The 27,340-nt window shown below is 44.3% G+C and overlaps 2 protein-coding genes across 2 annotated transcripts; both read right to left on the reverse strand.

Moving 5' to 3' along the window:
* Positions 1-1,140: 1,140 nt before the first annotated feature.
* On the reverse strand, positions 1,141-14,736 carry CUZD1 (CUB and zona pellucida like domains 1). The gene is made up of 9 exons (XM_040486675.1): positions 14,610-14,736; positions 12,220-12,370; positions 10,115-10,329; positions 8,065-8,215; positions 7,318-7,535; positions 6,447-6,619; positions 5,005-5,396; positions 3,955-4,223; positions 1,141-1,988 (listed from the first exon to the last, which is right to left on the reverse strand). The coding sequence occupies exons 1-9, from the start codon at positions 14,689-14,691 to the stop codon at positions 1,813-1,815; spliced, it is 1,827 nt and encodes a 608-aa protein (XP_040342609.1). The 5' UTR covers positions 14,692-14,736; the 3' UTR covers positions 1,141-1,812.
* A 3,544-nt stretch (positions 14,737-18,280) lies between these two features.
* LOC121037334 (protein FAM24B-like) lies at positions 18,281-22,190 on the reverse strand. The gene is made up of 3 exons (XM_040486676.1): positions 20,152-22,190; positions 19,153-19,273; positions 18,281-18,598 (listed from the first exon to the last, which is right to left on the reverse strand). Exons 1-3 carry the CDS (start codon positions 20,231-20,233, stop codon positions 18,424-18,426), a joined length of 378 nt encoding a protein of 125 aa, XP_040342610.1. The 5' UTR covers positions 20,234-22,190; the 3' UTR covers positions 18,281-18,423.
* Positions 22,191-27,340: the final 5,150 nt, after the last annotated feature.

The raw sequence follows: 27,340 nt of genomic DNA on the forward strand, positions 1-27,340 counted from the left end.
GGTTCTCCTTCCCTCACCCCTTTCAGGGCTTGATCGCAAGCACATTCCCCAGGAATCCTTCTGTGTGCAATACTCTCTATCAGAAGTGGTTTCCCGGGATCCGAGCCATGACAGTCAATACCGGGTGGGGTCTGAGGAAGCAGGTACTAAGACAGGACTTGGGGGGTCGGCCATGGGTAATCACCACTGGTGGCACGTGGAACACAGATAGCCCCTGACTGCAACTCATTTTCTCGTTTAATCCTTGCAACACTCCGGGGTGGGGGGTGGGGGGGGGCAGTTTTACCTTCTCTGTTTTAAATTGTGGAGATCAAGGCTGAAGGTGAACCCGGCGAAGGTAACCCACCAGGTAAGAGGAAGAGCTAACACCCAGACCCAGGCCACCAACTCCAGATCGAGGACCCTTAATTACTTTACTGCAGTTTCCCCTGAAGAAAAACACTTGCTGATATATATTATTTTATACCTATAATGCCTTGGTATAGCTCAATAGCTCTGCAAAAGGTTTCTTGACGCATGGTAATACAATTTTACAGTGTCTACTGAGTCACGGCATTTGACAATTGTCTTAGTCTTACACTATGTGCCTGGTGTGGCCCTGAGCAGCCCCCAGGCCTGGCCACCAGCATAAAATCAATCGGTTCCTGACAGAAAGATGGTGGACGGGCCAGCACCCAGACAGGTTGTAAGTTCTGTTTTTCTGAATTCGATTTGCCTGTTCTGATTATGTTCTGAGTGTTTTCACATTAGGTTGGAAGAGAACTTCTGCAGTAGCTCTGTGTTGCCATACTGATGGAATGCGGAGGGCACCCAACAGCATGGCCACTTGGGGGAAGTGCTTAGAAGATCCACGTGGACATATTAAAGAGAAAATGGGGAAGATGCATTTCGATTTGGATCTGGAAACCCAGCAGGCTCCTAAAAACTTGTTCGATGAGAATAGAGAGGGCGTCTTACTCGTGGTATATTCCCCGGGCATTACTGTGTGCCCAATACATGTGTACGGGAGGAAAGTCTTTGGGCATTCAGAAATGTGGTTGCCTCTTTAGATGTTGATCAGAACCCAAACCACGGTGGTACTGAGTGATGAGGTAGAGTTGTAATGTGCATCTAAGACAAAGAATTCAATATGATGTTCGGTATGTGTAAAGTCAGTTCACACTGAGGTCTTTAATATTTGTTCAGCCACAGCAGAGAGGAATGTATTAAGTCAGAACTGACTCCACCTTGCTACAGGTATGTTTGGCTTTGGTGTTTGATGGGAAATGCGAGAACTGTTGTTTTACTTCATTAACCAGGAAACTACACAGAAGTCTCGCCTATGATAATCAGGGTCTTCTTTCCAAAGCCCTTTTCTGAGATGTGTTTAAGCTGTAAGATGCTGAGACTCCGCATTGAAATAGTGAGGCGTATGAATAAAAAAGATGGTCATTCTCTTTGTCACACTTCGTTTCAGAAATTATAACGTTCATATATGTTTCAAAAGGTAACACATTTGCATCTAGAAAATAAATACATCTAATGCTGAAGACTTATGTCTTTTTTTTTCCTTTCACCTAATTATTTACTGAAAATGCTTTGTGAAAAAGGATGCTTTTAATTCATTTAATATTTTGGTGGCTTCAGGTCTTTATCATGAGACCTAACTTACATAATGTTCGCTCGTTTCAACCACCCTGCAAGGCAGCACACTGACCACAATGACAGCAAGACCTGTGCATCACTCTTATGAGGCTCTCCCTAATTTATTCATAATGGGTAGCATTTCCTTTGGTGTTCAGGAGGAACGTGTCTCACTTAAGGCTGGACCCGTTAGTTCATATTCTGCAGCTTCTGGTACTTGTAGTCTGTTCTCTGCTTCACAAAATGCCTTGCTATGATCGTAGCCACAATCACTACATTCAGAGCAAGGGCCATGAATAAAAATAGTTGCAGACTGTTGAAAGGTTGATTCTGAGTTTCTTCTCCATGTATTTGATACTGAAATCCTGTAATTGGAAAGAAGATAAACATCATTTAAAGAAAGGTATTACTTGGCATTACAAAATGTTCATGAATTGTGTACCTCCTCGCAAATAAGAATCTTATGCACCAATTAATGCATGGTATATAATGCCAACACAACATACAGTGACAGTGAGCAAATATTTTAATCAGTTTATGTTTCTGTTTAGAAAGGACAAGATGCCCTTACATTCGTTTGTTTAAATAGTTAATTTGTTTCCTTGACATAAAGTGTAAAACTTGTGACAATCAAGCATCTCGGTCAAACAGAAGCGCGGGTCCATTTATGGATTCTCACTATTTCCCATAGTTGTCAAAATATATGTGATCGATAGAGAAACAACTGGTTTCTCCTCTTGAAACAGGAAAAGGGTACTTTTTTTAAAGTTTTTATTTATTTATTTTGAGAGAGACAGAGACAGCCTGAGCAGGGGAGGGACAGAGAGAGGGAGAGGGAGGGGGAGAGAGAGAGAGAGAGAGAGAGAGAGAGAGAGAGGGAGAGAGAGAGGGAGAGAGAGAGAGAATCCCAAGCAGGCTCCACACTGTCAGCACAGAGCCCAACTGGGGGTTCAAACTCATGAAACCGTGAGATCATGACCTGAGCCAAAACCGAGAGTAGAACACTTAACCGACTGAGCCACCCAGGCTCCCTAGAAAAGGGTACTTTCTAATATGGAAGATATTTCTGTAACTTTCATTCACAGATTTTCAACTAATTTCAGACTAATATCCACAGATGCATCATCTTTAGTGAATGTGTTTATAAAGTTACTGGATTTAATTTTTGTGTTCTTTTGCATTTATCTTAGAAATGTTTTGCTACAAACTAGAATCCTACTCCTTCATAGTCCATTCAAATAACAATTAACATAGAGGTCACAAGATTCTTTTATGCCAGGATAATTTTCACATGAGATAAACTCATAAGCAGTTTTTATTTAACTGTGGTCCGTCCAAAGCCATTTAGTTGTGGCTTGTCCATGAGTGGCCACCACCACCTCATTCTCCTGTGACCTGGCAGGGGTCATGTTTCAATCCTCTAAAAAGAAGCAGGGCTGGGGGCACCTGGGTGGCTCAGTCAGGTAAGCGCTTAAGCATCAGACTTCTGCTCAGGTCACGATCTCACAGTTCGTGACTTCAAGCATCAAGCTTCGGATCCTCTGTCTCCCTCTCTCTGCCCACCCCCGACTCCATGCTCACGTATGTGCACCTGCTCTCTCTCTCTCTTTCTCTCTCTCTCAAAAATAAAATAAACAGGGGCGCCTGGGTGGCGCAGTCGGTTAAGCGTCCGACTTCAGCCAGGTCACGATCTCGCGGTCCGTGAGTTCGAGCCCCGCGTCAGGCTCTGCGCTGATGGCTCAGAGCCTGGAGCCTGTTTCTGATTCTGTGTCTCCCTCTCTCTCTGCCCCTCCCCCATTCATGCTCTGTCTCTCTCTGTCCCAAAAATAAATAAACGTTGAAAAAAAAAATTTTTTTTTTTAAAATAAAATAAACATTTAAAAAAAAGAAGTAGGTCCATCTTAAAAATAGAGTATTTTCTCTTAGAAAAAAATAGCTTTTTTTTCCCAAAAAGGTGGTTGTGTGGGATGCAGGTTCATCGGATTTTCTCATATAGGAGTTAAAATACATTGCTTTAATTCTGTTATCTGCCATGCTGTCTATAACAAGGAGTCAGGAAGCTAAGAGAAAGTGTTGGTTTTAGAAGTGGGAAAGTTATATTTATACTCAAAAGCCACAGGGATCATGGTACATTATCAGTGTATAATATGCTTAAAATGTACCTGGTTTACATTTTTTCAACTAATAGAAAAATTAATCTTGTGTGCTTATTAGGACTTAGCTGCTGATATCATAAATCTCTATACTGTGCATGCTTAAGCAGGAACACAATTGAGCAGAATTTAATGAACCATGAGGTGTTCTTAGATCAGGAAATAGCTTGTTCTTTACCTGAATTTCCACTTGCACTTTGATCCCTTTTCAGACGAATAGGTCCTATGACAGAATCTGCCTTCCATTTGTATGAAGAAATGTCCCGTTTCCTTCTAGAGACACAGCCTTGGTTGCAGCGAGACTGATGGTCACTACTGTCACATATCAAAATCTTACACTGTAGATACACGGAGCCCAGATTTCTCAAGAATTTAAAGGCATTAAATTGGAATCTTCCATAGTGTCCAGAAAACGGATACACCTCACAAGTCTCATCTCGACTACATCTGGAACAGAATTTATGGCACATTTAGAAAATTTACAGTTCAGTCTTTTTGATATTGAAAAGAAATGATACAGAGTTTTGTTTGAACTAATTTGTGGGTCCAAAAATTGCTCTAGAAAGACAATGTCTTTAGCTCAGACCATAGTGAGCTAAGGCTATAGATCTGATTCCTGGGTAAGACAAAGTTCCCTCCAGCAATAAAATTCCTAGTCTATGTGAATTAATTAGAAAACCAATTCAGATATATTAGAACTCAAATGCCTTACTCTACACACTTGCTTTGAACGTGCCAATAGGGTTGATATAAAGTCCATCAGCTTACAGAAAAAGAGGAAAACTTCCCTTTTTTTTTTTTTTAGAGAATGCCGCATATACTTTACTAATTGTATTAGGTCTGTGTTCTAAATCTGGAACAAATGAAATAATCCTTTGGTGTTTTGTTGAAAATAATCAACATGGGGGGTTGGGGGGGAAGCAAAAACAAAACCACAAAGCATCTTGACAAAAAATATATGTTTCTACCAGCAAATATTTGGGAAACATACTTAAAATTCTAGTGGATATGGGCTGTGGCTGTAGAAATGCTCTAACTTAAAGTATTTGTCACTAGTATACACTAACTGTATTTTGTAAAACAATTAAATTTACTAAACTCCATGGCAGCAGTATAGAAAACAATTATACAGCAGGCATACAGGAATTGTACAACCATACACAAAAAATACTACTTCATTCGAGTCATTATTAATCCTCAGAAAAGCATATCACCCATCAGTACATACCCACTCTTGATGAGGTCATAGGTTGGGGATGCAAAGTCAGACGTGGGAGAGGCAATACAGGTATCAAGAAAAACCACCAAATCTGGATCCGAGGTGTGGACGCTGACTTGAACAAAAAGAGTTTGGTTCAAATCCACATAATATGGTGACTCCAGCAGAGGCTTTTCAAATGAATTGGATTCAAAAAGAGCCATGCTTGTGTTATATTTGCCCAGCACAATTTGATTTTGTATTATGTCATCTTCTGTTATGTACATCATCTCCACAGTAGAATTACGTTCCATTTCACACTTCAGAACAATCTGGAGATGTTTCTGGCGGGTGATCACTTCCGATGCGGAGGACGGAATGAGAGTGATTATGTTGGTGTAAGTAATTGAATGATCTTCTACCTGCAGACCAAGATGGAATTCAAATGTTGTATTTTAAGTCCAATAATATTTTAGAACATAGATATGCATGGCATGTGTGGGTAGGCACACAATCATCTTAAATTGCAAGTCAGCAGCTTGCATGTTGGAATACCCTAAGGCTCAAATGTGCTTTCTTTAAGAAACATGCTGGGTAGGAAGAAAACACGTGAGACGAGAGACAGAGCTTGGCTTAGAGAGACCGGAATATGGAATCAGACAAAACTTTTTACGTTAAAAACAATTTTGAACACAAATTTCCAGCCCTAGAAAGACTCGAGACCCTATAATGTATTGCCTTTCGTAAGTAGCATTAAGTTAGTGCGGCTCCCTGGGCGGTTTCCCAAGTGTATGCGGACAGAAGTCCTGCAGTAGGGTTTCCCCGGACTGCTTTCCCTAGGGATGCGCAGATAATTGTCCAGCTGTTCACGTGGAGCAAAAAATAACGATTTACTTCCATCCTTATTGATTCCCCGGAGTAGCTCCCATTCTTTTCAATGGCATCGTTGTTTCATGACCTGAGTGAAAAGTTTAGGGAGTACATCCTAAAGGGACCTACAGGTTGCAAATGTTTGAGATCTTCAAGTTCTAGAAAAGGTAGAACAAAACTTGTGTCCTTCATGTTTAAAACAAAGCATAATATTTTTATCTTCTCTCTTTACAGAGGAAAGAAGAAGATCATAAAAATACAGCTAGGTGTTTGCTGAATATGAGATGTAGACATTTTCTGTACAAGTATTATTGGTAGACTCTTACACCTGCAGTATCTAGATGCTCGAACTTTCTGCAGCGAGTCGTCAGAGTTCTTCACCTTTTGGAAAAGATAACCACCCTCCAGTTACCCTGATAATGAATGTGGCAATTTGGCATTGGTGTGTAAATGAGTGAGTGCACTTATATGTCCCCACAAGCTTACCACACATGAAGCTGCTAAGGTTTGGGAGTTGTTCGTTAAAGTCACCAGCAAGTACCACGGCGTTATGTAACACATCTCTGGCGTGTGACAAAAGCCAGCTCAGTGTCTCGCTTTACCTTTTTGACTGTACCGCATCCATTCAGAGGAATAGAAAATTCCACCACATTTGATATCTTTGGTCTGCAAGTTGGGTCATTTAGTTGTAAGTTATTCTCGCTATATTTTAATAATCCCAGGTAGGATTTACTAATGATAACTCTCATCTTGTCTGAGGAGCAAGTTAAGGATGCTGTTCAGAAAAAACAAAAACAAAAACAAAACAGGGATGATTATGTTTATGTCAACCTTGAACTTTGGATCTTGAAAAGCTATGCGCACAGAAGTATATTAAAAAACTCAAAGCCGGGGGAGAGGGGAAAGTGGGTGATGGGCATCGAGGAAGGCACCTGTTGGGATGAGCACTGGGTGTTGTATGGAAACCAGTTTGACAATAAATTACATATAAAAAATAGAATAATAAAATAAATAAAATTATGAATGAATGAATAAATGAATGAATAAATGAATGAATAAATTAATTAATTAAATTAAATTAAAAAATAAAAACTCAAAGCCATTTTGCTCTAAACCATAATCAGAAGCCTGAGACAGCAGAGTAGTTGACCCACCTCTTATGACGTTCACCGTGACCTTTTTTGCAACTTGAATCTGTGACTCTATTATTTTTAATTGTGCCTTTACAGAAGGCAATAAGGAAAACAGTCGCTATTTTCTACAGAAATCTTTCTCAAGTTAATAAAATCATTCCCTTCCTCTTGTACGAGGCAATGCACAGAACTGATCCTCCAGCTTCCGATCACGAAGATGTTCCAAAGTATGTATGACAGGCTTGCAAGCAGGGGAGCCACAGGTAGGCTAAGAATTAAAGGGCAGTTTCTACGGGCACCGTCCTCAGAGAGCTCAAAACAGCTAAGGGGTATGACTTACTAGTGTTGACGTTTCCCGCGTAAACTGAAGTGTAGGAAGCAGTGAAGCCTCGGTAGGAGTTGGCGTAATCTGTAGATAGCACAACAGTCAGCGAGTTCGACGAGGATTCAAAGGTGGGCTTCACGTAGCCACACACTTGTCCAAGCAGGCCAGAGGTGGTTGAGGAGCCATCATAAACGGCAATGAAGTCAAATCTGCAGTATTCGTCCACTTCTATGCTAGAGAAGTAGGGCCTCTGGTGAAAATTCAATTCTCAACAGTCTCAGTCCTAAGTGATTCAAGAGTTTTCCTTACGGTGGGATCTCAGGCTTATGATGACAAACCTGGGGCTTTGCCCATCCCTGGTGTGACCTCAGAATCTTCAGAAAAAGAGTCCATTTACTTCAATGCAATAATATTGGTGCTTTCTTTTTTTTAATTGTCTTTAATGTTTTATTTATTTTTGAGACCAAGAGACAGAGCACGAGTGGGGAGGGACAGAGGGAAAGGGAGACACAGAATCTGAAGCAGGCTCCAGGCTCTGAGCTGTCAGCCCAGAGCCCAATGCGGGGCTTGAAACCACAAACCATGAGATCATGACTTGAGCTGAAGTCAGACGCTTACTGGTATTTTCTTTATATACCCATTCTTTGAATAATGCTCATCTAGGAGGGGGTCCACATGATCTTTTCCCTTCCCCAGGTTCCCCATTTGCCAGGGGGGGCTTGCTGCCTTTCTCCAACAGGAGAAATGGACCACAGTACTTACAAAATGTCTTTGAAGTGTAATTTTATCTTGTAACCTTTCTCCACTTGGATGTGCCACACGCAGTAAGCCAGTGCAGGATGTGGATTTGGGTAATTGGGGCTGGTAAAGGATCCTTCGGAGGCATCCAAGTAACCACCACAGTTTGGAATAGCTGAAAGGGATGTGAGGGTGACCAAGAGTATAAATCACGGGAGAGACTTCACTGAGAGACTTCATTTAGTTTCTGTGCTGTGCGTTGAGCTCAATAAGCAATCCCCACCCAGACCCTCCGAATTTTATTCTATTGCCCTCTTTTGAATTGGCAGCAGACTGAGATTTTCATCTTTCTTTTGCACTGGATTTTCTGGTCACTGGTGCAGGGCAGAGTGACACTGTAAGATCTGTCCCAGCTTTAGAGACCCTCCACTAAGGTCTTAGCCACGGAAAATGATGTCACACTCAGGACTAACATCTGAGGCTCTTCCTCACTTGGCCCCAGCCTAGCTTTCCAGCCTCATCAGCCACCTCCGCCTGACCTACTGTTCCCCACTGTCCTTCCCTCCCGTGGCTCCTCAGACTGTTGGTGCCAGCAGACGGGAGCCCTCCTCCCCCGCTACCCGCCTCTCCCTACCCTACACTGTGGTTCACAGCTCAGCTCGGATGCAGCCTTCATGAAGACACCCTCGGTCCCTCCCCTCCCCTCCCCTCCCCAGTAAGCAAGCAGCCAGACAAGTGAAACACAGACAGCCAACACCGAAGGCTCCTTCTAGGGGGGTGTAAAATGGTGTAGGCCAGCTGAAGCCTAGGATGCAGGTCAGGTAGTGGCTAGAGGTAAGGCCCGAAAAGGTGGCCCCGGTCTGGCTTCAGAGAGCCCTGACTGCTCCACTCTGGAGATCCGCCCACACCAAGGATTCAGCAGTTTAAGAGGAGGGTGACATACTCAACTCTGGGCCTTGGAAAGCAAACCAGAGTGGAGCTTTGCTCCTGAACCCACTTGCAGAGTTTCTTGGCATTCTGCTTTGGGTTGCAGCGGAATCTGGGTGCTGTGAATGCAGAACCATGTATTTGTAGCGTCAGACTGCCTGACAGTCTTAGATTCAGATGTGAGATAAGAGATTCTCAGCATGTGCTCCCTGGATGACCTTCTTTATCAAGAATTACCTGGAAGGGGCACCTAGGTGGCTCAGTTGGTGAAGCATCGGACTCTTGATTTCAGCCTAGGTCATGATCTCACGATTTGTGAGTTCAGGCCCCACGTAGGGCTCTGCACTGACCACATTGAGCCTGCCTGGGATTTTGTCTCTCCCTTTCTCTCTGCTCCTCCCCTGCTCACTCATGCACTCTCTCAAAAATAAATAAATAAATATTTTTTTTAATTAAAAAAAAAGAATCACCTGGAAGACGTGCTAAACATGTAGATTCTATAGCTCCAAAGATGTTGTGTTCAGACCAGAGGGAGAAGCAGTCCCTGAACAGGCATTTCAAAGGATCTCAGGTTATTATAAAACAGGCTGGGAGCACCTGGGTGGCTCAGTCAGTTGACCATCCGACTTTGGCTCAGATCATGATCACACAGTTTGTGGGTTCGAGCCCTGCGTCGAGCTCTGTGCTGACAGCTCAGAGCCTGGAGCCTGCTTCAGATTCTGTGCCTCCTTCTCTCTGCCCCTCCCCCACTCGCACTCTGTCTCTCTCTCTCTCTCTCTCTCTCTCTCAAAAATAAACAAACATTAAAAATTTTTTTTTAAAACAGGTGAACTTGGAGAGTCTGCTTCAGTCTGTCACACAGTACACCTCAATACGTAGCCATCTGATCAGCCCCGTCCATCTGCCTCGCGTGGGAGCTGGTTAGAAAGGCAAAGTCATGGGCTCCATGCCAGAACCAGCGAATCAGAATCTGATTTCACAAGCTCTCCAGGTGATTCTTTCGCACACAGGCTAGAGAACCGCTGCTCTCGCACACAGCGAGCTCTCAGGGCACAGACTCAGACTCAAGGTTACAACAACCCACGCAGGAGAGTGTGTGACCTTCTGTGCTCGCAGGTGCAGAGGACGTATACGTGTCCTTACTTACAGGTGCCGGGTGAGAAGTAGTAGTAGAAGATGAAGACAGTTCTTTGCATTCTTACAGAATCGGTGACTATTTGAACCGTTAACATATCGGATGATGACTCAAAAACAGGAACGTAGTCATGTTTACTGCAGACTTTCCCGAGCAGAGACCCCTTGGTAGAGTTTCCATCAAAAACTTTAATGTTTTCATTTTTACACCCTCCACTGGGATCCAGCCTGTGAACAGAACACATGTGTGGTTGGAGACGAACCACCAGGCCAGGGGGTTCGGCGTGGAGTCAGTCATTCACCTCGGCATGGCGGTTTGCATACCGGGACCGGCTCCCTTTCCCCGCACCCCAACATCAACCCGCACACCATCAGTCTGTAAAGGCCTCAGGAAGCACAACTGCTTTGCCAGTGATCCTGTACAGTCAGGGGGGAGGTGGGACTCGGGTCCAGGACTCCTTTCCTTCCCGTCTCCATCTCTCCTGTTCCTCGTGCCCCGGTGCGAACCGTGGGGTGGGATCTTCTTATTTAGAATTCATCCCCTTTGACATTTGGAACCCAAGGCCGTAGAAACGGGAAGCGACTCTTCCTCCACGGCCGCCTCGCTCACGTTAAGGGACATGTAGCATCTCCCGAGACGCCCCTTCCTTCCCTCACACCCCCCGGTCTTCATCCATAAGGACGGTCCGTGCCCTGCACTGGACAGGGCAGACCCGGATGATTCGTTGTCCTCTGCCCATGCTGACAGGGTCTCTCCGGATGGCCCCCGAATCCTGACACAGTTGCAAGATGGCTTAGAGGGAACACCGCGAGGGTAGACAAACCTGAATTCTTCCACCGTAGCCCCTTCCCTGCTGCGAAACTTTGGCTGAGCTATTCAGGATTTCACCTCACTCTCCCTTCTGCAAATGGGGATATCACAGCCTTCGTCTTATCCTGTGGGAGGTTTATAATCATCTGAACAGGGAGCACCGGCACAGGCCCGGCACACAGAAGTGTCTAAGATGGGAAATGTTCGTCTCCCCTCCCTCCCTCTTGCCCTGCTGCCGTCTCCTCTTTCTCGACACATCAGGGATAATGTATGTGATTCTTAATTAATAGCCCTTGAATTCTGGAAAATACGGAAGCGCCCCTTCTTTTTTTCCTTCAGGGCCAAACAGAAGTGAATTCCAACTTCCCTGGTGAAGGGCCACGAGTCTCAAAAGTGTGGCACCTTGACCGCACCAGCAGCACCTGGGAAGTTGTTACCCGTGCACGTTCTCGGGCCCCGGCCACCCCCGTCCGGGTCAGAATCTGGGCCCAGGGTCCCACAGCCGCGCTTTTGCAAAACCCTCCCACGCTTCTGAGACTCTCCGGTTTAGAACCACGGGCAGAGGGGGAGCGTAGGGGCGCTGGAGCAAGGGTGCCGGGATCCGGTCCCTCTGCTGCCTGTATCGGTCCGTGACTCTGGCCACGTGAAGTGACTTCTCTGGGATTTCTTACCCGCCGAGTGGGGATTAGATCGCATCCATCCCAGAGGGCTGTTGAGACGACTGATTAACTGGGGAAGTTCTCACGAAGCCCTGAGAGAGTCTGGTAGGACAGCGCCCCGTCCTCAGCTTGGCCTCGCACTGCCATAACCTGGGCACTTCTAGAAAACACTTGTGGGTGTATATTTATTTCAAAATAAAAAATTTAAAATAAAAAAAACACTGCTGCCTGGTTGCCTGCCCTTCCCCCCCCACCCCGATTTATATGAGGTGCAGCCTGGGAATCTGACTTTCTGGAAGCTCCCCTGCTGATTATAATGCATACTTTGAAACCATGAGTTTAGTGTTTCAGGACCTGGAACCTGGAACTAGACTAGCTGGATACTAACTATGGTCATTCCACTCACTATGTGACCTGAGACAAGTTTTCAATCTCCCTGTGCCTGGGATACTCATACTGACCTCACAGGACCTCTGTGACCACAGCCAGGGGCCCAGTCATCAGTCAGTGACTGTCAGCCACTATGACCATCACCATGGTCATGGGAGTTACCACTACCTCTAAGAGCAGCTGATTTTTTTTCGACACAGACTCCTTGGTATGGCCAGAGTTCAACCACCCTCATTAGAAAGCAAAGCCTCTACTTACTGGAAGTGGGAAAAAATGATTCTGATGCTTTTGTTTTCTGGTTTTTCTAGTGTCCAGGTGCAGTCCTCATTGGGATTGAGTTGCAGGATTAGGGCTCTATGGGCATCCGATTGGCTGGTGCCTCCCACGGTGGCCCGGCAGCTAGATTTGCCTGGTAGAGACCACAGTTGGCACTGAGAAAAGTCAGCAGCCCCTGCCCTTCTCCTCGAGGGGTTGGGAATCTACCTCCCACATGTACTATCCATACAAGCATGCAAGTGATTGTGAATGGTATTTAACTCATTCCAAAGTAAGCCACCAGCAACTGATTTCCCCCTCTTAGAGTCCTTGGAGAGAAAATATTTATGATTCCTCTATAAGTGGTGCATAAAAAATAAAGAATATATTAGGGCATGCAGAAAGATGGTTTTAAAAATAAGCTTTATATCTACAATATACAAAGAACTCCTACAACTCAATCATTAAAAGACAACCCGATAAAAGACAAAGGACCAAAGTAGATATTTCTCCAAAGAAGACATAAAGGCCAATAACCACATGAAGGCATCCTCAACATCATTAGTCATCGGGGAAAATGCAAATGAAAACCACAGTGAGATACCACTTCACACCGTTTAGAATGTGAAACAAAACTAGAGTCGAAAACAGAAAACGAGAATTTGACAAGGATATGGAAAAATTGGAACCTCCTGCAAAGCTAATGGGATGGCTGCTGGGAAAACGGCCCGACAAGTCCTCAAAAGATGAAACAGGGAGTTCCCATAACGCAACAATTCCACTCCTAGGCATGTCTCCAAAAGGAATGAACACATACGTACACTAATGCATACAGCCGCGCTAGCCAAAATAACCAACAAGGGGAAACAACTCAAATGTCCATCAAATGATGAACAAATAAAATCTGGTCCATCCATACTACGCAGGATCACTCAGCAATAAAAAGGATGAAGCGCTGGCCCACGGTACAGCGTGGATGAACCTCGTATATATTAAGCTGTGTGAAAGACCACATACATTGTAGGGTTTCATTGATAGGAAATGTCCAGATTGGGGAAATCTATTATAGAGACAGAAAGTAGACTGGTGGTTGTCTTGGGCTGAGAGCACTGGAAAAAACAGCCAATGGGTGCAGAGTTTCTTTCTGAGGTGATGAAAATGTTCTCAAATTAGAAAGTAGTCATAGTGGCACAATTCTGTGCCTATACTAGAAATCGGTAAATTTTACATTTTAGAAGAGTGGATTTTATGGTATGTGGCTTATATCCTAATAAAGCTGTTACTAAAGAGAAGGAAGAGGAGAAAGGAAGGGAGGAGCTGCAGCGGCAACTCTAACAGAATGTGAATAAAAAAATCAAATACTTCAGAATGGAACCCAACTAAGGGTTCAAAACTCCACTCAGAAACCAAGAGCTTCTCATTTTCTTTTTATCTATGACCGATGAGCTATGTCCTTATAACAGTAGTCTCTTATTTCTTTTTCCCCCAACAATAACTACTATTATGTTTATTAGTAAAAAAAAATCAGAAAGCCAAGAAAAAAAGTGTATAATCCCACCCATCCAGGAAAAAAATGACCATTAAAAACTTCTTGTAAATACTTCAGAACCTTTCCTTTCCTACTTCCTGATCTTTAAAAATGCTCAAGTGGGGTGCCTGGGTGGCGCAGTCGGTTAAGCGTCCGACGTCAGCCAGGTCACAATGTCACGGTCCGCGAGTTCGAGCCCCGCGTCGGGCTCTGGGCTGATGGCTCAGAGCCTGGAGCCTGTTTCCGATTCTGTGTCTCCCTCTCTCTCTGCCCCTCCCCCGTTCATGCTCTGTCTCTCTCTGTCCCAAAAATAAATAAACGTTGAAAAAAAAAATTTTAAAAATGCTCAAGTGTATGTATTTTAAACATAACATCATATTACACAAATTTCAGGTAGTTTTTTTTCTCTCTCTCTCTCTCTCTTAAGGTAGATCCTGGGCACCTTTCTTCTAGCTCAGTCTTACTTGTAAGAAACTGCCGAAGTACGTACCTTTGTGTGGATCTACAACTTACAGAATGAATGAGGGACATTCACATTGCTTTTTACAATTGGGTAAATGCGCCGTGTGGTTTGTGTGTGTGTGTGTGTGCACTTTTATAATTATTTCCGAGGTATTTACTTCTCAGTAGTAAAATTACCTGGTAAAATTCTTTGTGATTTTTTAAAAAATATTTTTACGTATAGTCACATGGGCTTGAAAAAAAACTTAGTACCAATTCGAAATCACATCAAGAGCATATGAATAAGTGTTCTCTGTAACACGGCCATTAGATAATTAAAACTTCAAAACTTTGGGCAGAGGCCTCTTGGAAGGAAGTCTCCCTATTTTGTTAGGGAAAAAAAGAACTGGTTCAAGTTTCTTACCTTCAGACTGGGTCCAGTTGAACTCTGCCAAACACGGCACGATGAAAAGGGCCAAGGGGACAAGCCTGCTCACAGCCTCCATCTCTATCAGGGGAAAAACAGCCCAGAGGGCTAGCAGGCTTTTATACTTCTCGGTGTTTCATAACCGGCTGGCTTCATGAGCCCTCTGGCCACCTTCAGGGAAATGTGTCAGTGTGACCAGCCAAGGACTAAATTTATGTGGGAATGGAGCAGCTGTGTGACTGGTGTATTATCAGCAATCCCCAACTTGAGTGTTCCCTCTCTGGCTCATTCCTGGAAAGCTTACAGAAAGTTCCCAGCTAAAAACTTCCTCGCAGGGGATCTCCAGCCCCCGGCCCGCAGCAGGCACTGAGTAATTCATCACGGCACCGAGTTAGAGTTGAGCCTTCGCCCTGTTATTTGTTCAGATCATGAAGCAGGTAGCACTGCTGGTATCGTAAGCCTTCACCACTCTTCTCCTCCAATTGAAGTCAAAGGATCAGCTGGGGGAGGTGGGTGGCACCTGGGCAAAGTGTGGGTCCAGCTAGGTCACTCTGACACCTGCCGGGGTGCTGACACAGAGGGAGAGAAAGAGCTGGTACAGGGTGGGGAGCAAAAAGAAAGTACAGGTGCAGGTTTGGCTTCAGGAACTCAAACCGTTATGTCCAGAGAGGCTGAAGCAGGTGAATTAAAGTCCCCTTGGCACTGTTTTACAAATGACAGAAAGGAATCCTGTTGTCCAAGGTGAGATGGGTGCTGCAGTGGCAAGGCCAGTGCCTGTGACATCAGGAAGTTGTGCTCACAAGGAGCTTGTATATGGGTCTTCCCTGTTTTCATTCATTCATTTACTCAACAATTATTTGTTGGCTACTGCTCTAGGACCTGGGGATTCATAATTGAACGTGAGAAACGCAGTCCCTGCCCTCATGGAACTTATTCTCTAAGTGGAGGAGACAGACAACAAACAAAGTAAATTACAAATAGTGAGAGGTACTATGAACGTAATGAAACAGGGTGATGGGATAGAGTGCAGGGAGGATGCGATATTGGGGTGCAATTGAGAAAGATGAAATGTGAGCAAACACAGAAAGACAGAGGCACTTATGTGTCATGTGGGCTTAAGGGATGCATTTTAGGCAAAACAATGGGCAAGTGCAAAGGCCCCGGGGCGGGAATCAGTTGGGCATGTCTACATAATAGGGAAGGCAGGCCAGTGTGGCAGAGGTGAGTAAAGGGGAGGGGAGTAGAATGTAAGTTAAGGTGAGGCAGGTAATGGTCCAATAATGAAGGATGTGTAGGTCAGATGAGGCATTTGGATTTGATTCTAAGTTCAGATGAAACTTTTTTGAGCAGGAAAACGATGACCAGCAGTTCTGTGGAGGTTATGGTGGATACAGACTGAACTTATAGCTTGAAACCCTTCCCAGGTGCTCTCAACTTTCCATGTTGTTCTCACTGTCCTGCAGCCCAGAGACCCTTGCTTGGCTCTAGGACACTGGGGTTCCTGGGCAGGGCACAGGACTAGACTGTGACCCAGGGGTTCCATTCCTAGTTAGGCCCCTGGACCAGGCATCTGGCTTCATACCAGTGCCACAGCAGCAAGGCCAGCACCTGTGACATTACCAAGTTGTGCTCAGTAAGGAGCTTGGACACTCACCAAGGTCCCTGGCACAGCCCCACTCAGTTCCTGTCAGCTCAGAGAATTCTGGGGCCAGCCACATACCAGGTAGGGACTGGATATCCTGATGTGAGAGCAGGGGGCATCAGTATAGGGTAGGTACCTTTCTGATCACTAAGGACCCCTTACCCTCTGCTGTGCACAGATCCCCACTCCTACCCCTACTTTCTTACTAACACCATCCCCCTGTCTCCTATGGACGTGATCTCCTAGCTCCCTGAACCAACACCACTGGGTGTGAGAGCTCCATGGTCACTCTTCTGAGAGGGGGCTGACAGAGGGGAAGGAGCCCTGGGTCAGCAATCAGGAGACGAGCAGTTCAGGCCACTGGCAATACCATGAGATCCCAGGATTCCAGGGCCTGTGGGGTTGGTATACCTTATTTTGCTTAATCCTCACTATCACCTCTGCAAGCCCTCAATTGACATCACGGAAACCGAGGCTCAGAGAGGTTAAGAAACTTCCCCAATGGCCCATGGCTATTGAAAGGCAGAGTTGGATTTGAACCGAGTGTATCTAGCTCTGAAGCCCACAGGGTACGCTCTGTCCCTACTGCCTACCAGACGGGTGTCCCAGGAGCCCTTGCCCCATCCTGCCTCCTTCGTGGACCCTGAGATGCCTGAACTTCAGATGTATTCCCAAGGAATTCCTGTACAGAACGTGCTTGCACAGGGCCTCCAGGGTTCTGGGCACTGCGCTGCCCGTTGGGTGAGGTTCAGAAGGAAATGGGATGGGCTCAGGAGCTTGCCAGCGACGAGAAAATCGAAGTGCAAGTGAACACCAAACACCAGGCCTGAACAGGAGACGCCAGACAGAGGCAGAGAAAGTGCTTCAGGAACTCAAGAGGGACAGGTCATTTCCAGATGGGAAGTCTCAGGGCAAGATACAGGGAAGATGCAGCCTTGAATGTGCCTCCTGAAACTCATCCTGAAGCCTGCAGGGATTTTCATGGCCATTCCAATGAGAGCAGCCTCAGCTCCCACATCCCTTCTGGCAAACACTCCGCCACTGGAGTGCGGAAATGGCCTCATCAGCCAAGCCCTCTGGAGAGAGTGCTCTGCTCCCAAAGCCAGGGTTTTGTTAACAAGTACAAAATGTAGTTTCAGATGGACAGTCTGTGAGTAAAAAGGGGTCTAGACAGGGGAAAGATCAGGAACAGAGGGGAGCTGATGAACAGGAGTGGAGAGGAGTATGTCCTACTGCTGAGACCAAGAGAATCCTGGCCTCTCCAACTCAGCTGGGGGTTCCGCTCAGCAGTTACAGGCACTGCCAGCTGAATTAGCAAGACTCCGTGTTAAAGGGATCTGGAAGGGAGGGAATCTGCTTCTGAAGATTTGCTTGGAGAATGCCAGAGGGAGAATCTCGGGTTTTCTGAAATGTCTTTTAGGTGCCATTGGGCTCCACCCCATCATTACACAGATAAGCTAACCTAAACCCAGACATGTCCCATCGCTTTGTTCCCACTCTCTCCAAGATGACAGTTGTCTTCCTTCAGGACAGCGTGACAGAACTGTGCAGGAGAGGAGCAAGATGAGAGTGGGTGAAACTCTCGGGAGGAGAAGAGCCAAATGAGCTCCTCCAGCTGGGAATTTCTGCTGAGTCGGAAACTGGAAACGCTCTAAGATCAATATATATTTTTCTTCTGGGCATTGGAGATAACTTCTCTTTATATTGCAATATAATACTACAAGATAGTTGCCCCAAGTCACCAAGTGGCTAGTACACAAATTTAAGTGCATTTATTATTATTTTTTTTTAATGTTTATTTACTTTTGAGAGATAGCACAAGCAGGGGAGGGCAGAGGGAGAGAAAGACACGGAATCCGAAGCAGGCTCCAGGCTCTGAGCTGTCAGCACAGAGCTGAATGCAGGGCTCGAACTCAGGAAGTGTGAGATCATGACCTGAGCTGAAGTCGGACCTTAACCAACTGAGCCACCCAGGGGTCCCTAAGTGCATTTATAACAAACAACAACAAACACCAGAGGCAAAGAATTATTTTCAATATTGCATTTATTCAAAACTACATAAATATGTTACATAATACATAATGTAAACATTATAAAACTTGACTTGAATAATAAAACATTCTACTAAGAAAGAAAGACTGCGCATGAAGATTTTTGTGCCCACCCAAGTCAGAGTCCCTCGTTTACATCACAGAAGCATGGTGGCAGGGAATCAAAGTCGGCATACAAGCTACATTCGTCACAGCACTGGAGGTTGGGATAAGACCCAGCAGTGATGGCTGCGGCCGCGACCTTGTCCAGGGGTGAATTTTTTAAGGCCAAACAAAGAGGTGCCTTTGAACATCTTAAGAAAAGACATACGTAAAGTGTAGGATTAGAATTTTTCTTTTCCATCCATTTGTCACAATTATCGGGGGTACCTGGGAAGTTTAGGGCTGGAGCCAATTAAATACATGACACCAGCCCCAAACTAGAGTTCTCTGGCCCTGTCCCAAGTTCCTGTCTAACCCCCTCCTCTCCTAGGATTGTTAGAAATGTAAAATCAGGTTGCAGCAAATAAGGGAGAGTGAACTACAAGCGTGGATCCCCCAGCGGACCGCTACAGGCCCATCAAGTGCAGAGCGTGATCGGGAAGAGGGAACTCAGTGAGGGTAGGTGAAGCAAAGCAGCACCCAGCCACCCAGCCGAGAACATTCTACTTATGAGCTCACAGCCCTAAGCCAGAAGGGGAAAAAAACCAAGGTTCTACACTCACCTGCCTTTGCCTTTTCCAACCCACTTGCCCTTCCTGGCCCCACCCAGGGTGGGGCCACAGGGCAAGGAATGACCTTGCTCAAGCAGAGAGCCCCAGGTATCCTATTTGAGGGGGTATTTTTCATTCTTACCCACATCACTCACTTCAATGCGTTGGCTACTTTGTAGTAAAGACAGATGACAACAGCCATCAGCACAAGCATGGCCACCAGGATACCGCCAGCAATGCTGAACATAATTATTGTGTTGACTTTAGTAGACTTATCTAGGCAGAGAAGTGAAGGCAAGCAGTGAATGTGGCCTCCCTCCCCACACACCCACCTAGCGACCTCAGCAGCTTCCTCTAGTGGAAAAAGAATGAAACCCAAACCATGGATCCTTATGCAAAATGAGTCTTCCCAGAAAGCCTAGGACCCTACGCTGGCCCAGAGAGGGGGAAAGGGTTTATGTTTGAAGAGAGGAGACTGAAATACAAAATCCAGAAAGAAAGAAGAACGTGGAAGAGTCCCATTCTTCCTTTCACAGGAAGTAATGCGCAGCTATACAAATGGTTTTAGTCCCAAATACCTGGATTTCCTGAGATATATTCATTTTCAGATTCAGAATTAAGTCCTCACTCAATATCAAGCTAAAAAATCTATGGGAACGATTAAGGGGATGACTTTTTAAAAAGGTTATGTTCAACAATGCTGATCATATACAAATCCATTTTGTAAGTGATACATGTTTCAGGAAAACAGTTTTCTATTCTTCCACTGACAACTGCCATTTTTCCTTCTAAATCCTCCCAGGAAATCCAGTTTTTCTGGAATACGCAATTTGTTTAACCTTATTCCCTGAAACTGGGGGAAAGTGAAGAAGGACTGAAGAATAAACAATCCAACTGCCAAAACATACTTACTATTTTTTTCTTTAAAAAAAATTTTTTTAAACATTTATTTACTTTTGAGAGACAGAATGAGACAGAGCATGAGTGGGGGAGTGGCAGAGAGAGGCGGGGACACAGAATCCAAAGCAGGCTCCAGGCTCTGAGCTGTCAGCACAGAGCCCGACTCGGGGCTCAAACTCACAGACCACGAGATCATGACCTGAGCGAAGTTGGATGCTTAACCGACTGAGCCACCCAGGCGCCCCCATACTTACTATTTTCTAACTCTTCCATGCTCGATGAACACCGGCAGTAAAACAAAATTACAATTAATATAAACTTTAGGGAACAGTACATCTTATCAGGAATTTCTCAAACTTTTAATTTGAGAAAGAAAGTTCTAATTATCCCGTTAGGAGTAATTAAGATACGAAGTTTGAAGAGCTTATTTTTAGATGCATAGTCTCCACGAGAGCTGGCAGAATGCACAGCCAATGTCCAGCTCCAACTTCTATGCCTGTCAGGCCATACATGGGCTGTGTGACATCAACACTTCAGACACCAACTCCCTTTCAGAGAGTTCTGAATTCCATTCCATGTTCAGATATATGTTAGGACCAACAGCAAGACGAATGACCAAATCCTATTCTAAATAATTTACTCTCAGTCTCACCTTTTTAAGTTTTCTTCCCTCAGAGAACCTTTTAGGGCTTGACCATTAATCAAAAGCAAATCTGGGATTTCAATAAAGTAAAATGACAGTAGTGTGGTAGTGTGGAGAGTCTAATATCTAAAAATACTCATATATTTAAAAGTTCAATTATAGAAGACTGGGTAGACTTTATGTTGTGGCAACACAATAGAATAATAGTTGTAGTCATTCTACAGGACTCAGATATAGGTTAACAGACTTTGGGACATTATACTTCTTGGCTAAGGCAAAAAGATTTCAAAAAGTAATTTGAATAGGATGCCTGTTATAAATCAGGATTCTATTATTTTGAAGTACTCACACCTAACAAAGCTCATTCAATTAAATGAGGAAACTATTTTAACTATGAAGGGTTATTCCTTGTTGCTTTGTCCAAACCCTGGGTGGAATCACAAACAGCAGGGGAGTTATCAACAAACGCAGTGGCATAAGACCTCTGAAAATTCTTTCCTCTCTGAAAGCAATGAGGAATCTAGCAGAAAAACTGACTTTTTCAGACTCTGAAAATTAAAAGCTTGGTGCAGCTCAGGAAACATTTATTTAAGAAGAACTGAATCTTAGTATAAACAGCAAGGTTTACGGCATTGTTCCATCCTTCACTCTCCAGCTCCATGGCAACCTTGAAAATAACTGCCCAGGCTCCAATGCAGCCACCAAAGGGAAAATAGAGGTAAAGCTCTATCAAAGCCTTATTCCCAAAGAACTGTCATTATTTGACCTGTGTGCTGGTTACCTGAAAATCCTCACTTTCAAAGCTATCTGTCTGTTATTTGACATAACGTAAGAGTTCACCCAGTGCAAAAAGTCTTCTTCTAAGGGGATTTTGGCAAAAACAATTACAGACAATAGTTTTAATTTCCTGGCTGCCTGAGGTAGGTGGATAACATCCGGGGCAAATCACAGAGTAGCCAAACAGCTTAAAGGAAAAGTTGGTAAATTAGATGTCCATAGGAGTTTTGAAAAGCTCTGATATATTCCTGGGACTCTAAGCCATGCACAGGTATAGGGTTGTGTGCATGTCTAAGGCTGTGAGCATACTCAAGAAAGACATGAGATGGCCCTAAGCATTCACCTCTGACTGACCTTGAGGCTTTTTCCAAGCAAAAAGTGAAGGCTATGGCAGAGTTTTCAATTGCTTGGCTGATTGTCAAAGGCATGCCCCAACATGCACACAGAGCCCCTCATGAAAGACTAGTGGATTTAATTGGTTCCAGGCATTTAAGGTAATCTTTGTCCAATCATTAGCTGATCACTAAGCTAATCAACAGAGACTTCAGTGTCCACATACAACAAAGATTACAGATTTTATAGAATTTGTTGAGAAGTCACCAAACAAAAACAAACTCTGGATAGCAGGGAGAATCAGATTTCCAGAGTTGCCATGTTATATTATTTTAAATGTCTAGTTTTCATTGAGACTACAAGACATGCAAAAAAAAAAAAAAAAGAGATAGAAGAAAAAAAGAAAAGAAAGAAAAAGGAAGGGAGGAAGGAAGGAAAGAAAAAACAAAAGTATGGCTGATAAAAGTGAAGTAATTAATAAAAAACTTTCCTTAGGAAGCCCAGACATTGGCCCTACTAGACACAGGTTTTAAATCAACTATTTTAGGGGCGCCTGGGTGGCGCGGTCGGTTAAGCGTCTGACTTCAGCCAGGTCACGATCTCGCGGTCCGTGGGTTTGAGCCCCGCGTCAGGCTATGGGCTGATGGCTCAGAGCCTGCAGCCTGTTTCCGATTCTGTGTCTCCCTCTCTCTCTGCCCCTCCCCCGTTCATGCTCTGTCTCTCTCTGTCCCAAAAATAAATAAACGTTGAAAAAAAAATTTTTTTAAATAAATAAATAAATCAACTATTTTAAATATTTTCAAAGGAATCCATGTCTAAAGAACTAAAGTATGACAATAATGACTGTGATGGAGAGTATCAACAAAGAGAGAAATTAGTAAAGAGTCAAACAGAAATTTCGGAGTTGGAAAGTGTAACTGAGAAAAATTCATGAAAAGAGCTTAACAGCAGATCTGAGGAGGCAGAAGAAATAATCAGTGAGCTCAAAGATAGGTCAATTGAGAATATCCAGTCTGAGGAACAGAAAAAAAAAAAAAAAAGGATGAATAAAAATCAACACAGAAATTCCTGTTCCACCACAACATGTAAAAAGCTTGGGAGTTGCCATCCTCAAAATAAGAAAAAAGCTGAACAAATTGATAATCATAATGTCTTCCTAGGTCAACCAGTGAATTGAAGTCACAGGGCAAATAGACACCCCAAAACTGAAGAGACTGGTGAATATAGAGAATCACAGCTTCTCAGAAGCAGAAGCCACTGCTAGAGTCAGCAACTGATAGGAATTTTTAAATGGTAATTGATAAATTGCTGGAGGCTGAATGAGGACCAGCATGGAAGAAACAAATTCTTGGGGTCCCAAGTTTCATCTGGGAGGGGAGCCACTTTCATGAATTTTACCTCAAGGAGATCAACTAGATCTGTGAAGACCACAGAAAAATCCCCTCATGTTTTGGTCTCCACTGATACCGCAGTGGAGGTGGTCTTATTCAGGAGGTGAAAGTCCGGAATTTCCAGTAAGCCTTCTCTGATACTACCCCAGCAATTAAGCGGAATGGTGCCTCATTATCACTGGGTCAAAACGAAAAGTTCACACTTCCCAAGATCTCCACGATGGGGGTGTTATCACCCAGTGTTCTCTGACACTAGTCTGGCAGGAAGGGGTGATTTGAGACAATACTTTATAGCCTGGTGAGAGTGAAAGTCTAGCCTAAGTCTTTACTGGGGAGGGGGGGTGGGGGTGAGCCACAGTTTTTTTCTGGGATATCTGGCTGGAATACAGGCTCCCTGTCTTGTCAGGCTCCCCCACTCCCTTTTTTTTTTTTTTTTTGGTCCTTTGGCTAGAGACAACAGGGTTTTGCTTTTTTGGTTTGTTGGCTTGTTGTTTGTTTTTGTATTTTTTTTTTGTTTTTTGTGTTTGTTTTTGTCTGCACCCATTGGTGTTCCCAGGTTGCTGCTTCTTCATCTCCAAGTCTGGAAATATGAGGCAGTAACAAAACCCAGAGAGCTCACCACCATGTTCCTTGGATTTCAAGTTTCCTAACTTGTCTGTTTTCTTCTCTCCACCTGTCAAGGCCTTGTGTTTGTTTTATACATAACGTCCAGGATTTTTAGTCACACTTGGTAGAAAGCATAAAAGTACACCTACTCCATCTTCCCAGAAGCAGAAGTCCCTCATATGGAAGATTTGGGGTTTTGTTGTTTTTATTTTTGTATTTTAGTTAGTTAACATACAGTACAATATTGGTTTCAGAAGTAGAATTCAGTGACTCATCACTTACACACAACATCCAGTGCTCATCACAAGTGCCCTCTTTAATACCCATCACCCATCTAGTCTATCTCTCACCCACCTCCCTCCATCAACCCTGTTTGTTCTCTATTATCAGGAGTCTCTTGTAGTTTGTTTCCCTTTCTTCTGGGGGGCCCCCCCCCATCCCACCCAACCACACATTCACCTGTTTTGTTTCTTAAATTCCACAAGCTAAATCATGTTATTTGTCTTTCTCTGGTTGACTTATTTCACATTCTACCTCCAGCCACATTGCTGCAAATGGCAAGATTTCATTCTTTACACACACCATATCTTCTTTATCTTTTGATCAGTCAATGGACATTTGTGCTCTGTTTAGCTATTGTTGGCAATGCTTATATGGGAGATGGTGAAATCGATCCTCTACTTAATGGCCATAGTCACTGTGCCAATCCTGCACTTGTCTGCCTCTGAAAGTGAATGCCTCCTTAAATCTTGTGTCCCAGGCACTTCACGTGTTATCTTAGATGGGGCCCTGTCCACCTTTCCACACAGTCTATCTTTCCAGCTTCATCTCCCACTGCATTTCCCCATACGCCATGCATGTTCATGCCACTGAGCCTTGACTAGATGGCTCTCCCAGTCCCTTTCCTCCTCTATCTGCCGTAATACTAACCCTGCAGGGCTTTACTCGATGCAACATCCTCGGTAAATTCTTCACTGCGTCCCATCTGTCTCCCATGTTAATTGCTCGTTTTCCTCTGTATCCATGACACGTGCTTGTACCTCTCTAAAAATTTGAATTCCAGGGGCGCTAGGTGGCTCAGTTAAGCATCCGACTTCAGTTTAGGTCATGAGCTCATAGCTCGTGAGTTCGAGCCCCACGTCAGGCTCTGTGCTGACCACTCAGAGCCTGGAGCCTGCTTGGATTGTGTGTCTGCCCCTCCGCTGCTCATGCTCTCTCAAAAATAAACATAAAAATTTTAATTTGAGTTTCATTTGCCATAAGGATTTCCAGTTCCTGTTTTAACTCTGAACAGACATTTGTCTTGAGTACAGGAACCTACTATGTTCACTCTCACTGAACCCAATACTCTGGAGTTGAATTAACTGTGGGGTGTTTTTCTGATTTTTATCTCACAAAAATGTTTTTTTCCAAGCTTCTTTTCTATGCCCTCCATCGAAGCAGCAACTATTCTGAGGGACATGTTCTCGAATGAGCTTAGTCATGATTAAATAGACAAGTTATGTAGACCTTCCCTACAGAGATGGCCACTTCATTTCTTGGTTTCCTTTTATTCCTGTGGTTACTTGGTTGCCGTTTGAGGAGTCTGTACATTGAAAATTTGCCTTGTATCAAGGTATGTTTCACCGGGCAGAAACTCAGGATCCCCAATATCAAACAGAGGGCTTCGAGTCCACTAGGTGCTGACACATTTCATGGGCAATGACCCAAATATGAATTTTGTCAATCTGATAACAACTTGCCTGATCTAAACCTCTAAATTCAGACAGAGCAATAAATTCGGACAAAACAGTAAACCATGAGCATTATTATTTCATTTATTGTTCAGAATATTTTAGGGGCTCCTGGGTGGCTCAATCAATTGGGCGTCCAACTCTTGATTTTGGCTCAAGTCATGACCCCACTTTCATGAGATCGAGCCCCATGTTGGGCTCTGCACTGACAGTGTGGAGTCTGCTTGGGATTCTCTTTCCCTCTCTGTCCCTCTCCCACTCTCTCAAAATAAATAAATAAACATTAAAATATAATATTTTACTCATTACTTATTAGTCAGCAACATTAAGCTACTGACCTTATTACTTCCAATATGTTTTAGCAGTATTTTTCTGATCTTCACTGGAGATGGCCAGAAGACAATGACTAAGACTTGGACAGATGAGGAAACTGAAGCACAGAGAGCAGAAGTGACTCCCTTAGGTCCCCTAGCAAGTCACTGGCAGGGCAGGAACTAAGGCCTGGTTCTGTGATCTATCCCTCCAGCCCCCTCCTCCCAGGTCCAATGCCCTTCTACCCACTCAACCTTTCTGCAACCCTCTGAAATGATGTGTGCCCCATTCACAGTGCCCACTAAACCTATCACCCAGAGGCTTTGATTTTGGCTCGGAGCTGAAAGATATGCAAACCGGTTGCATTTCATTTAGGGAAGGGCCTGGTTATTGTTAATATTTTCATCCTAAGTGCTCATTGGCAATTCACATGTAGTGATCGGTCAGGAGTACTGAGAGTGGGGCAGGTGGGTGGCTCAGTCAGTTCAGTGTCTGGCTCTTGATTTTGGCTCAGGTCATGATCTCAAGATCATGGGATCAAGCCCAGTGTCAAGCCCCATGGCAGGCTCTCTCCCTCTTCCTCTGCCCCTCTTGTGAGCATGCCTGTGCACTCTCTCCTAATAAAAGAAAGAAAAAAAAAGGTACTCAGAGTGGTGGGAGGGGCCGTGTGTTCCAGATGGCAAAAAGTAGGCGGTGGCTGTATGCAGAATCCAGGAATTGAACTTTGTGATGTGATCCAGGTTACAGGGTTTGTTTTCCTGGCAAATTCTTCATCATTCACACCCACAAGGACTTTCACCTAGACCCCTTACTTTGCCAAGTGCCCATCCTGTGGCTCTCGCCTGGGGCAGGTGGTTGCAAACGCCCTGCTACTTGTAAATTGCACATCTGTGGCAGAAAGCAGCCCAGGTTCCAGGCTACTGGGATAAGCCTGTGAGCACCCCCTTACTTGGCCCAGGTTGCATCTCCAGACCTCTTCCACAGCTCCTGCTCTGCTCCCAGGATCTTCATCTTTACCCTCAGACTCCTGCTCAGCTGAGGACCTTGCTATGGTTCTGGCAACTGCCATGAAAAGAGTCAGGTTTTGCCCTAAATAGGAAGGATCTTCCAAACTGAAATCCTCTTCTAGCAGTACATGCTACTATGCCAGTTAATTCCCTGATTAATTCCCAAATCTGTGTCTGTGTCTGGTTCTAATGCTTGCTTTGTCTTTTCAGCCTAAGTTTTTCTTGCCTTTTAGCATGCATTATGTTTTGCTGAAAACCAGACATAATGTATCTGGAGAAATGTATAGGAACTGAAGTAATCAGGTTGTTAGTGTGGAGTTTTATGTTAATCTGGTTAAGTTAGGCTATGTTTAACGTTTGCTGTAACTATAGGTGTCGGAGGCTTCAATTTCCTCCAGTATTCTTGCTTTTGTTCCTCCACCCCCGTCTTTGGTTTCCCTAGAAACTCTTTTAAAATAGTGTGCATCCTACTCTTTCAACTGTCATCTGTTTTTACACTGAAGCCCTATTAATATTGGTAAGGCACTGGGGAAGGAAGGCATTCCAGAATCTTATGACTAAATCTATTTTTAGCATACCTGAGTCCCTAGCCTGTCACCATCAAAAATGTCTTTTTTTTTTCCCCCTGCCCCTACTTGCTG

This window comes from Herpailurus yagouaroundi, unplaced genomic scaffold, assembly GCF_014898765.1.
Source record: "Herpailurus yagouaroundi ecotype Mexico unplaced genomic scaffold, PumYag 163, whole genome shotgun sequence".
NCBI classification, from domain to species: Eukaryota; Metazoa; Chordata; class Mammalia; order Carnivora; family Felidae; genus Herpailurus; species Herpailurus yagouaroundi.